Source organism: Tripterygium wilfordii, chromosome 12, assembly GCF_013401445.1.
Source record: "Tripterygium wilfordii isolate XIE 37 chromosome 12, ASM1340144v1, whole genome shotgun sequence".
Lineage (NCBI taxonomy): Eukaryota > Viridiplantae > Streptophyta > Magnoliopsida > Celastrales > Celastraceae > Tripterygium > Tripterygium wilfordii.
Window position 1 is genome coordinate 1,212,763 of NC_052243.1, and position 13,100 is coordinate 1,225,862.

At 38.5% G+C, this 13,100-nt stretch overlaps 2 protein-coding genes across 13 annotated transcripts; one reads left to right on the forward strand and one right to left on the reverse strand.

Annotated features, from left to right (window-relative positions):
• Positions 1–820: 820 nt before the first annotated feature.
• Positions 821–5,227, reverse strand: LOC120011566 (NADH dehydrogenase [ubiquinone] 1 alpha subcomplex subunit 9, mitochondrial). Of its 3 annotated transcripts, none has more exons than XR_005471051.1 (13): positions 5,057–5,226; positions 4,873–4,969; positions 4,387–4,451; positions 4,125–4,210; positions 3,942–4,026; positions 3,780–3,850; positions 3,436–3,567; positions 2,474–2,589; positions 2,223–2,346; positions 2,086–2,154; positions 1,538–1,658; positions 1,240–1,442; positions 821–1,065 (listed from the first exon to the last, which is right to left on the reverse strand). XR_005471051.1 is itself a non-coding variant. In XM_038862712.1 (13 exons), exons 1-12 carry the CDS (start codon positions 5,148–5,150, stop codon positions 1,303–1,305), a joined length of 1,200 nt encoding a protein of 399 aa, XP_038718640.1. In that variant the 5' UTR covers positions 5,151–5,227; the 3' UTR covers positions 821–1,065; positions 1,277–1,302. The 3 variants fall into 3 exon arrangements, 2 of the variants coding, with proteins under 2 accessions (XP_038718640.1, XP_038718639.1); XM_038862712.1 differs by having other exon boundaries at positions 1,277–1,442; positions 5,057–5,227; XM_038862711.1 differs by having other exon boundaries at positions 821–1,442; positions 5,057–5,227.
• A 338-nt stretch (positions 5,228–5,565) lies between these two features.
• On the forward strand, positions 5,566–12,716 carry LOC120011116 (WD repeat-containing protein 70). Of its 10 annotated transcripts, none has more exons than XR_005470986.1 (10): positions 5,566–6,188; positions 6,977–7,189; positions 7,259–7,459; positions 8,829–8,936; positions 9,815–9,952; positions 10,065–10,316; positions 10,589–10,909; positions 11,033–11,255; positions 11,373–11,462; positions 12,334–12,716. XR_005470986.1 is itself a non-coding variant. In XM_038862172.1 (9 exons), the coding sequence occupies exons 1-8, from the start codon at positions 5,643–5,645 to the stop codon at positions 11,198–11,200; spliced, it is 1,947 nt and encodes a 648-aa protein (XP_038718100.1). In that variant the 5' UTR covers positions 5,566–5,642; the 3' UTR covers positions 11,201–11,236; positions 11,373–11,640. The 10 variants fall into 10 exon arrangements, 2 of the variants coding, with proteins under 2 accessions (XP_038718100.1, XP_038718099.1); XR_005470987.1 differs by having other exon boundaries at positions 12,367–12,716; XR_005470990.1 differs by having other exon boundaries at positions 11,377–11,462.
• The last annotated feature ends 384 nt before the right edge of the window (positions 12,717–13,100 follow it).

The following is a 13,100-nucleotide window of genomic DNA, read 5'->3' on the forward strand; positions in this document are numbered from 1 at the left end:
GTCCACTACTTTCCCCCAATTATAAGGAAATGAAATGTTCTATTGGAATAACTTGGGGGACACTTCAGTTTAACATTCATTTTCCTCCTTATGGGTTTTCTTTCACTGCTACATATTAACATATACGAGTTCTCTTATGCAGACACCTGCATTTTTTTGTTAATTTACGGCCAAGGGATGGGTTAAGTTGATCACACCCGAGGAACACTTTGGTGATGATGGAAACCGGCAACAATGCCTCAAGTGATCAGATCCCTCGCAGTTGTCGTCGACTCAAGTGTGGCCAGATCGGGTCATTCTTACTCGCGGTGGTCTGCAACTTTCAGACTTGATCCCGATTAGTACAGAACATCAGCGGACAAAGCTTATGCGATTCTAATCGTCGTGGTGGCATGAGCTTCAATTTGGTAGGTCATTTGTTGGAAACCATGGCCAGTGCCCATTTGTCGGGAACCATGGTCAGTCGGAGCGAGATAGAAGGGAGAAAGTCCGTAAATTAAGGAAAAAAAATAAAAATGCAGGTGTCTGCATAAGAGATAAATACATACATACATACGAACCTATAGCAAAATACAACACAGGGACTCAAACTGAACATTATGACAAGAATATGTAGTGCACAATAGAATTGTTTCCATCATAGTTTTGAGTTGAATAGCAAACAAGAATAGATAATCACGAGCTGGTAAGTTTCACCAACAATGTTACCCCCAGTGCATGGATAGAAAGACTACTAAACATCGATTCAATGTGTGCCTTCAGAACCCACCACCGTCACCATTCATATAAATTGCAGAGACAAATAAATCAAAACAAAACACACAGGCAAAAAACACAATGGATCTCATAAACCAAGAGCCAAAGACAGAATGTCGTGTCATAGAATCAGACATTTCCTCGACAAGAAACAAATGCTTAGGCCTCAAATGCCAGGCAAAACAAATCATCTCTTTTTTAATCAAGAACAAATGGCCAGAATGTTTTTCATCATCATACAATCTGGAGTTATTCCAGTATCCTTCACATCATTATTGTCTCAACAGAAACAAGTCCATCTCCAGAAACCTATGATGTCAAGGTTACAAATTTATCAGAAATATTTAACTTTATGAAAAGGTACAGATGCAGCTTGTCAAACAAACTAGTACATGAGTACCAAATCAAATGTACCTATCACGCTGAAAGAAAAACAATCATGCGCTTTAAATACTTTCTGTTTTCTTATAAGGCATGACGTACCAATTACAAGATTTCCAAGATGGCAGCAACATCATACCCATAAGAACACTTGGAACTTAAGCCTCAAGGATAGGCATCTGGATCCATTCTTTCACTCACCGTAGAACCAAAATTTGGGCCACCCTTGCGATATGAGATTAGGTACTCAATAGGATATCCCCTTACCTTATGTGGCACAATCCCAAGATCACTGAATGACAAAGCTGTAAACCACCATAAAATTTGTACAAAGGTGACATATATATATATTATATAAAGAGAAATAAGTCAGAAATTTTCAGAACATGTTCCAACTAACCATTCTCTGAGACAACTGTATCAGTAGCTAGAGCATTGATTTGATCCAGGTTGAACATGTCCGGATTGGGGAGAGGGAATGGAACCCTTTTAAGTAGCAGTTCTCGAGGCATTGCAATTGCCTGAACCATACAAACCCCAAGTGACATAAATTAATAGTTTAAAAGCAGGAGAAAGAGAGAGGTCTGGCAACAACTAGCAGTGGACCAGTGGTAAACCCAACACACAATCAGCCACATATTCTGTGACCTGTGTCTGTGTGACAGGTAAGCACGATGGACAGATGCTATTTTCTAAGATCTTGTATTTCCGTTTTATCTTGGAGATGAATTACCAGTATAAATAGAAAAGGATAAATACGTCCACAGCTTGATGTTAGGAAAAACAAGGACGGGTCACTGCAAGGATATTACCTGTACACAACAGGTAAGTTCCTAACCAAATTTTCACATATATGCCCTAACTATCAATTTTAACCTTAAGAAGAGTATAGGCCATGGAAATGAATACAAATTTCAATATCTAAAACACAAAAGATATATGATTTACCTTTGCGACAGGGAAAGGAACTTTCACATAGCTTGGCCACTCACGTATCATGTCATACATAATCTCTGCCTGCAGTGTATATATAATTAAGCAATATCTTCAGACCTCATGACAACAAATTGAGAGAAGAAAGTCACCAGTTCATGCATAGTAAATATCTCTGGTCCACCGAGCTCATAAACTTTCCCCATACTGCTACCATCGTCCTTCAAGGCTGCTGTAATTGCAGCAGCAACATCCACCACATATACTGGCTGGATTCTGCAAATAAAACACTCTTAAGAAAACGCCAATCAAATGATTGAAAGCCATCCATTTAATTAAGACTCAAAAATTCCACCCAGAAGATGAAGTTAGCAGACTAGTAGTTGATAGAAGATGAACATACTTGGTAGATCCATCCCCAATGAGTGGAAGAAACGTATACTTTTTGATGAACTGTGCCCATCGATTCAATAGACGATCCTCTGTGCCAATCATAACTGCAGGTCTCATAATTGTGGCCTACAGGAACAATATTAGAAATCTTGCAGGCGCAAGCAGCGACAAAGCGTATAAAACTGAACATATGGTAAGCTGAAACAACAGATACAGAAACTTCAGTCAGCTTTTAGTTGTATGGCGTTTTTGGTCACGAGTAGTCCAACGCAACTTCCCTGCTTATTTCTCACCCTTTTAGATCTAGAACTTTTGACCATTCTAAGAGGTTTATTTAGCTTATGGATATGTTCTTTTCTTTTCTTTTTTTGTTTTTCTGTATGCAATTGACTTGCAACCCCTTGGCAGCTTTTAATAACTAAATGGAATCATCAGAAAAATGATTATTAATTTCACATGCAAGCTACATCTCCATAACAAGAATGTATTCCACAAAGTCCACATTCAATACCATCATGAAAAAGCAAAGGTCAACAGCTTATGTTTTGGTCAACAGTTCTAATTTTTTAGATCAAAACCAGGGATTGACATTGAATATCTATTCCTGTCACCATGCTTTCTGGAACACTAATGTAGCTGTCAATTGCATCAAGCACCGGTGAAAACAAGAATGTGACTACTCCTAAAAGAAGCTGATGTCATATGCATGCCACTTGAAGTGTTGCTGAAAGAGCAGGGCACAAAAGCCCTAGGAAGCAGATAAACTTGAGACTAACATACTTAAATTCCATATTGCAAGTAAATTCCTAAAACTTGATACACCATATCCTCAACTATAAAGTGATTGACCTTAAATGCCAGTGGTAATAAGCTGGCTCTAATAAAGACGCCATCCAAGGGCAAAGAATAAGCTGAAAAGTTTGAACTCAAATATTGATCTATAGTGATATAGGAAAGCAGGAAAAGTAATACCTCAGGCAGGTCCCTCAAAATTGACTCCTCTGCTGCGGCTTTAGCTCTTAGCAACCTTGATGAAGAGGATGAAGATGCACCTAAGCAGGAAACTTGAATAAATCGCATGATACCACCATGTTCTTTGGCAATCTGCATAGGCCCAAAAGGTGATGAACTAGATGTGTGATGGTGGACAATGCCATCAAAAATATCATTCAGACGATGTTACAGGAGACTAGGAATATAGGAAGCCTAAGAAAACTGAACAGCCTAGAAACATTATAAAACGAATAAACAAAAAAATATCAAGAGAACGGTTCAAAAGAAAAACCACTAGATAAAACAAAGGCACAGAGATTTACATTTGCAAGTTGCTCGGCCATGGAATGATTTACTTCCTCAAAGCTAAAATTTCTTGTCTCATACTCCCTCCCTGAAAAAGTCAAGTCACTAGGTGAGTTAAGTCACAGCCTCCAATATGTAGAAAGCTCAAATACATCAACTTATGGGTATCGAAAGCATACCGATAAGATTGATAACAACATTAGCCTTTGCCATGGCAGCCTTAATTGTTTCTTCATCCCTTGGGTTGTATTTCATTGGTACTATCTGCATAAATAACCGGTGAGAAGATGAACAGTATACGGAAAAACTACCGAAGTAACAAAGTATGTTGACAAAATCTCACAAATGTAAAATGTATCTACCTGGCCCAAATCCCCCATCAACTTGAGATGACGAGGGGAATCCTCAGAACCTCGGAAAGGCACTAACACTTGACTACCCATTTTAGCTGCAGCAAAAGGTTCAAATCAAAAAAATTTAAATGCTCTAAAGACTCAATAAAATAAAAACTTCCAGAAAATACTTCTGACAAGGTTTCAACTTTCAACACGGAAAACATAAATCTTGCTAGAATAATATAATTGCATGCGTGAAAACAAAAGCCATAATAAGCATTCCACTGACCTAGTTGTTGCACCACATAACGACCGAGAAAACCAGTAGCACCAAACACTGTAGCAATTATGCCACTGCAAAACAAAATTTTCCAAATTATGAAGGAGCCCAGTCGTGGGCAATGTGAAGTGATACTAGTGCCTTGCTAGAGCTTACAAATTCAACCTTTACAGCAGTATCTACCCTAATTAAGGAAATGACACCCATATTACAAGAAACTCGAACTAACCAATATATTTTGATTGATGAGGAAAATAGGAGGAGGAACAAAAGGATGAAAAAAAAATTGAAGCTTGTATACCATTTCAGATCTTTTCTTTTGAGAAGTGTCCTTCAGAAAATAGAACCTCCCAGAATTTATTGTCTTAAGAAAACGAAGAAAACAAGAGTACATGGTTGGAAGATTCCTTGGCAAAAAAGGAGGTAATTTACTTTGCTTTCTTTCGCTAGATTAATCAGTATTCCGAGTAGCCAAATATAAGGAGAGAGATATACCTGACAGAAGATCGTCCACCAGTTCCCTTGCGAACAAGGTGGCCCACGCCCTTCGAGGCAATGGTAGATACATACCGCGGCTGATCAGCTCCATGATCTGCGAAAACTCAAAAATTATCAATTCCGCCATCTCCAAAACCAAAATTTAAAACCCTAACAAAAGTCAGAAAAGATGAAGAATTACATTGATCGGAAATTGGGTAAATCGATTTAATTGAAGCGATTGAAGCTGTAGGCTTCAGTGATTGGTGCCCTAGACGCCTCGAAACCGCCTGCATCTTCAGCAATTACGGCCACCGAGAGAACGCAGAGAGAATGAACAAGGAGGAAGAATCGACTGAACGTTGGCTGCAGAGAAATAAAGAAGACTGGTTTGGTGAGTTATGGATTGGGCCAATAATTGGAACCCTAAGACTGCAAAGTGAACTTGGGCCTCGGCATGGCAAATACAGTAAGATAGCCTGTAAAACCTTTCAGGTTAGCCAAGGCTTGTCCAATCAAATAGGCCCAACTTGAACTAAGCCCAAACAGAATAAACACTTGGTAATGGATCATAGGATTCGGAGTCCTGTCGTTGGGCCGGGGGTCGGTAATGAAAGTTGTGCAGGTGGTCTGGCCCAACAGACAAAAGGGATTTTCGGCTTATTTCCATTATGCCATCGGCCCACCGACATGGAGAGGTGTTGATGATTCATGAATGCTTGCTTGCCAAAACTCACATGAAAATTGAAAACTAGGGAGAGTATCAGACTATCAGTATCAGCACAGACATGGAGGACGAGGCGGAGATTTACGATGGAGTGAGAGCTCAATTCCCTCTCACTTTCGGCAAGCAGTCAAAGGCCCAAACCTCTCTCGAAGCCCTTCATAATACCACTCGCCGTACCCCCACCCCCACCCCCACCACCTCCTCCACCTCCACCACCACCACCACCAACGGCCTCCCTTCTCTTTCCTCTTCCTCCAAAGCCTGGCTCGATTCCCTCCGAAATCATACTCCCAAAATCTCTAACCTTAACCCTAGACTTCCCAGTTCCGACAGGGATGAGGATGCCATTATTGGACCGCCCCGCCCGCCGCCTGCATCAGGTTCCGGTGACGATGACGATGATGGGATCATGGTGGGACCACCGCCGCCGCCGCCGAGGTCGGGAGAGAGTGACGAGGATGAGGAGGAGGGTGTGATGATTGGACCACCAAGACCATCGGTAGTGGCCAGTTTAGGTGAGTCGGATTCCGATGGAGAAGTCGAGAAGGAGGAGAATCAGTATCGAATTCCTATGAGTAACGAGATTGTGCTTAAAGGACATACCAAGGTAGGTTTTCTCTCTTGATCTTGATAATGATTATAATCTTTAGAGTTTCTACTAAGTTGATTTTAGATTGTGAAATTATTGAACTGATGCTCGATCAGAAAGTCTGAGAATAATACACACTTTCGTTGATTAATAGTAATTCCAATAATTCTCTTTTGTGAAGGTGGCATTTGAAGTGTATGTGGATTGTGGAGCCATTGTAATGTATAATTATATAAGCTAATATAACTCAAATCACCACCTTACTTTCTTCTTGTTATGTTAATTATCATCACATTACTTGGAGACTAGCACAAGTATTTGTGAGCATTGGCGAGGGAAGGGTTCCAGATGGTTGGGAAGATAATAATAAGACTGGAGAAGTCTTTCTAGAGAGTGTTCAAGGTTGTTATGTCACTTAAAAATGTGTATGTCACTAAGCCGGAATCCTCCCAAACACATGCAAACACTTGCCTCATGTGTAGCCTTTGTTCATCTGCTTTGCATTGAAGATACTAACGCTGTAGGCTGAGAATTCGATTAAAAGGTTTTTAAAAAAATGGAGAGAGGGTTGTATTATTTGTATTATGCCACATTGTAATGCTTTGAACTTTGTGAAGAAATACCAACATGGAGCATGGAGCTCAAGTTTGAATATGTTCATCAACACCTAGAGCATATAATGTGGGATTAGGGGAACAAGAAAATCAGCAGTCATGAATAAAATTTTACTGTCTTTAAACAAAGCATTTTTCCTTTGAGCATTATCTTTCGTGTTGAAAGTGAAATTATTATAATGAGTGTCGCAGGTTGTTTCTGCTCTTGCCATTGATCACTCTGGATCTAGAGTTCTCTCTGGCAGTTATGACTACATGGTACGCATGTATGACTTCCAAGGAATGAATTCTCGCTTGCAATCATTTAGGCAGCTTGAGCCATTTGAGGGCCACCAAATTCGTAACCTAAGCTGGAGTCCCACTTCAGACCGTTTCCTGTGTGTAACGGGCTCTGCTCAAGCTAAGGTAATTTTGCATTCATCTTGTTACCATGACCTTCAGAGACAAATTATGCATGCTGACCTGGTATTTCAGATTTATGACCGTGATGGGCTTACTCTTGGTGAGTTTGTCAAAGGTGATATGTATATTCGTGACTTAAAGAATACCAAAGGCCACATATCCGGATTGACTTGTGGAGAGTGGCACCCCAAGACTAAGGAGACAATTTTAACATCATCAGAGGATGGCTCACTGCGCATATGGGATGTAAACGACTTCAAAAGTCAAAAGCAGGTTTGCATTGATATCACAAAGTTAATATATGAGTGGTCCCTTGCTTTGAGTGGAAAATCAGCTTAGTTTGATCCTGTCGATATTTTTCCCATAATGCAATTCCTCATTTTGGCGCAATACCAGAGTTTATTCATTTTAGTACAATACGATTCCCATAATGCACTACCATTCTCATATACAATTCCTCATTTTGGTACCATACACGATCCCATATAAATGCAATTCCCATGATGGTGCAATTCCATTCCCATCTATGCAAAAACCTCCAGTTATCTTTGATTAACGAACTGGCTGATTTGCTTGTTTTGTTTATTTACTCTGTGTTATTATTTTTAGATGATGAACTTCTGATTTAATAAAGAAGTTGAACTCTGGAGCTCTATGAATATGAAATCTTAACCATGGAGTGCCTTTATATTTAATGTTTATAATCATCTGGGAAAGGGGGAGAATAAGACAGTTGGCTTGCAATTCGTTGATTTGGCATCCCTTACTATTTTACGCTTGGCTTCTTAAGGAGTTTGTTATGAGGATTTCTTGTGTTATACAAGTCCCAGGAGGAAGAGAAATAGAAAACATAATAAAATCAAGACGTTGCATTCAGCCCAAAGTTTATAAGTGAATATTGTTCTCATGCTCCACTTTGTCGTTTATCCTCCTCCTTTGTGTAAGGATTGTTTTTCATTGAGCTTAAGACAATGTCATACATACAACATCGCAAGTTGAAAGCCGCTTTTCTAACCTACAATCAGTTAAAAAAAACTGCATTTACTAATAACTAAATTTCCTTTACTTGGCGGTACTTGAGTACTTCCAAAACGAAGTTTTTGCTTTTATGATGGCTTCTCCTTTTTTTGGCCTAAATTGCGGATGAAGATTATTTTCAACTGCTAAAAGTAGAAAAGAATGAAAGTTTTTGGAACACTTAATCGTTCTTCAGCTGGTAGAAATCGTTTACTTGAAGATACTTTGGTACCTCTAATGATTAAGGCTTCATGCTTGGGGTTATGGAAAAGGAACTGCAGGAGGCAGGAGTCTCATTAGTTCCATCCATCTTTGATAGAAAATGAGTAGAAGAGCCTCCAATGGGATGGAGACATCTTTTGATATCATCAAAAGATGAAGATTTGATCAGTGTTGTGTTTGATCTAATGACCTGTAACTGAATATATTTGTTTATTCTTGTTTCTTTTTGTATCTTGAATGTACACCCTTCATCTGATAAAGTTTTTTTTCTGCTCAAAAAGAAAAGCAAAGAAGACTTAATGCTTGGGGTTGCAAATAGACTATTTAAATGTTATTTCTTAAGTTTCTATTTACCAATATGGAGAGGATTATAGGCTAAAAGATGGATTTCTGTGTTAAATAGGTCATTAAGCCAAAGCTTGCTAGACCACGGAGAGTTGCAGTCACTACGTGTACATGGGACTGGGAAGGAAAATGTATTGCTGGTGGCATTGGAGATGGATCTATTCAGGTACTTGTTCTCTCCATCTCGATTTCTCTTTTATTTTACTGCAAGTTAGGGTATAAAGTTCTTTGCCTTTTATTTATTCATATTAGTAGGCTGGACTCAATGGGATTGTGAACAATGTTTTCTTAAAAGGAAAAATATTACTACTTGATGGTACATGGAATATCTGAAACTTAGATTTTGAATATGGACGGAATCAAAATCTTTTGTCTGTTTGAGAAGTTTGGAGAAGAAAATAACTTGCTGCAAGAACAGTTAATAGCAAATTCTAATTCCAAGTAACTCAACTCATATCATATATTTTGGTGAAGAAGGTTGAGTTGACCATCCAGCTTTAGAAGTCCCCCTTTTCACAACCGGTTATATTAATAACCTAGTTACATCTAACACATCTCTATATAGATAAATATCCAATTGCCTTATTTATGACTCCTTCGAAATATTCTGAATTGCTTTGATGTCAATGAACCACTCTTATTTCTCTTTTTCTTTTCTATAATTATCGCACTTGGTAAAGTAATTGAAGATTTACGATGTGAAGCCATGGGGTTCCAAGAAGCTCATAATTATCGCACTTGGTAAAATAATTGACCCTGGCTAAAGATTTACGATGTGAAGCCATGGGGTTCCAAGGAGCTCATACAAAGTCACCCTTCGATGGCATATTTCATAAAATAAGGTTTTAGTGGGTTTGAATTGTTGTGTGGTCTGAACCTTACCCATTTGAACCTTCTGATTTGCATTTTCTCCTGTTTTGACTTAGAGTGAAACCCGCATAACGATTGCATCACACTACCTGATTTTCTTTTGTTTGAGCTCCGTCTATTTGGCATCTGTGCTTCAGTATTTTTCTCGCTTGCCTTTTTTTTTTTACTCCACAGATATGGAACTTGAAGCCTGGATGGGGAAGCAGGCCAGATATATATGTTGAGAATGCTCATTCTGATGATATCTCCGGGCTCAAATTTTCTAGCGATGGGAAAATTCTATTATCGAGAAGCTTTGATGGTTCATTGAAGGTAATAATATGTTTGTTCTAGGTGCATATTGCTTTTCACCTTCTTGGATAGACATTTTTTCATGGATATCTGTTTCTCTTTTCACCCTGATGATGTATAAAATCTGATTCAGGTTTGGGATTTGCGCCAAATGAAAGAGCCTCTTAAGGTGTTCAATGATCTTCCGAATAACTATGCTCAAACAAACATCGTGTTTAGTCCCGATGAGCAACTTTTCTTGACTGGGACATCTGTTGAAAGGGAAAGCACGACTGGAGGTTTACTGTGCTTCTATGATCGCACCAAACTTGAACTTGTTTCAAAAGTTGGGATATCGCCCAGTTGTAGTGTTGTGCAGTGTGCATGGCACCCCAAGTTAAATCAGGTAAAGCCCTTGTGCAGTTGTGCCACATTGTTCAGTCTGACAGTGTTGTTGGAACTAGGTTATGACAAGAAGTGAGTTTTACACGAGTGCTTGTGATTCATGTTTGAATTAATCTGAGCAGGTGAATAAGATACATGTGAACCTGTGGGATGCATTTTACTTTTTGGTATCTCAATACTAAATCATTAAGTGGACATAAGCTGCATTATTAAGCATCATAAAATATGACCAGTCAAGATAAATTTGCACCTTACCTGCCTCTGTTTCTGCAGGTCTTTGCAACTACTGGAGATAAAAGCCAGGGTGGAACCCATGTACTTTATGATCCAACCCTCAGTGAGAGAGGGGCTCTAGTTTGTGTTGCACGGGCTCCAAGGAAAAAGTCTGTTGATGATTTTGAGGCAGCTCCAGTAGTTCACAACCCTCATGCATTGCCTTTATTTAGAGATCAGCCAAGTCGTAAGCGTCAAAGAGAGAAAATTCTGAAGGACCCAATTAAGTCTCACAAGCCTGAGCTTCCGATGACAGGACCAGGCCATGGTGGAAGAGTTGGCACAACTCAAGGAAGCTTATTGACCCAGTACCTTCTTAAGGTAACGGTGTTTCTTAACCTTTTCTTCTTGTCTTTGTTAATTGTTATTAGAACTTCGTCTTTGCAGTAAACTGTAAAGCTAGTGAAAGTGTGAAACCAATTGACATATTATATTCTATTGCAGCAAGGGGGAATGATCAAGGAAACATGGATGGAAGAAGATCCAAGGGAAGCAATACTGAAGTATGCTGATGTTGCAGCAAAAGATCCCAAGTTTATTGCTCCAGCATATGCACAAACCCAGCCTGAACCAGTTTTTGCAAAGTCAGATTCTGAGGATGAAGATAAATGACCTGATTTGTAGCATGCCTTGGCTATTTAGTAACTGGTTAGTAACTAGGATGAAGGTATTATTTCTTCTTGCTCATGAAAGTTGAGTGGTCCAACAGAATGTGGAATTCTTTTGGTACATGTCTTTCATTCTGCTTAATGTAACGTGTTGGAACTTCTTTCTTCTTTTGTAGCTGGGTTCAGATCTGAATGATGTCTGCATGTGCCTGAATCTAACTTTAGCACTGGAAGAAAACATTGAATCAAACGTGAATATGATGAAGGTATCATCATGCTCACTTGAATTTCTTTCTTGGAGTTTTTTAAAGGATTTACTTTCCTTCTGTGATCTATCAATGGTAGATTTTCCATGATATATGTTCCCAAAGACAAAATCTTTGATTTCTCTCAAGTTTTAGCATAATTACATGTTAATAAAGGGCAATATTTTTGGATTCTTTATGATTTATTGTCTTCATGTCTGCTCCCCACTCTACCTCCCCTCTTTTTCTTTACTGTTTTTTTAATTAATTTATATTTTTAATGCAAAATAACTTTGCTAAGGGGCACAAAGTGCAACCCAAGGAGAAAGGCAGGCAACAACCAATAACCCACACTCAAGCAGTGCAAAGCTAGGATTATCCTTGCGGTGGAAGTTTTGTCCTTTGTTTTCTTGTTTCTAATTAAACAAAGGAGGGGGTTTAGAAGGGGACAGTTTTTGGAGTCTTAACTTCTCGTGTAGATAAACTTCGAGTAAGTTTGTCACCAATTCCAAACATTCCACAGAAATGGGCAACTGAACTAAAATTGTTGATATACAAAGATGGAGGGAAAGCAACTTCTTTTGCTCATTAAATTTTGTTTTATTCTATGCGTAATTAAGCAAAATAGGAGTTGGATCCTGCAGCAAGAATTTTTGGATCCTGTAGCAAATACATTGTTAGTTGCTTGCCTTGTTCACAGTGTTTTAATACTGGTTTGTTATCTGTCAAATGTCGATATAGTTTCATACTCGTTGGGTATTGCTATCAAATGTTGATTACTCGGAAACAGATTATTTTATTGATAGACTTAACATTGGGTGTTTCATATGACGGGTGGATGTTTAGTGCTCTTCCTCTTCAATAAATTGAAGTAACTTATGTGTTTTGGCAGTGACATGGAAGCTTTTGTATGTTATCAAAGCAGGTGGGGTGCTATTAGAGAATGGATATATCTGCCTCCTTGCCTGAAGTTGCACAAAAACTTCGGCAATATCGAACAGCTTGTCCATAAAACAGTCAAATGCGGTGCAACTTTTTGGTGGCTCCTCAATTCATTTTCTTATGAACATGTTAATACATAAATGTTGCGAGTATAGTATCTTGTGCTCTTATTTAAGTAGTGCTGCAGTTGAGCATATGTGATTATCAATGGCTTTTATCTAGGATCGCTCCGCTTCTTAGATATTGTATGGGAGCATCTTGGCTCAAGTCTTTAGCAAATGCGTACAACATGATATCTTCTTGCTTGAGTATTTTCAGTGTCCTCTGTTGTGATGCGTGTTGGCAAAGGCCTTTTTTTTTTTAAAAAAAAAAAATTTCTATTACGATTAGTCGAAGTTAAGTTCGTGTAATTCGTAGAAAGTCTCACTATAACACTATAAGGTAAACAATTCTCGTGCATTAGGCTTTCACAGTGGGCATGTTCGGGGACATACAGTATGTGTATGTTGATTTTGCTCCCACATAATATATGAGGAGATTATATGGGGAGATTGTTCTAAGGAATTGAACATGTAACTGGCACCTCCTGCAACTCTCAGTGACTAATTAGAGTAATAATAACTGTAATATTATTATTATTTATTTTATTTTCCAAAATAATTTATTATGTAATATATTTATATATAAAATGGTAGAGTTCTAATTAAATTAATTTTT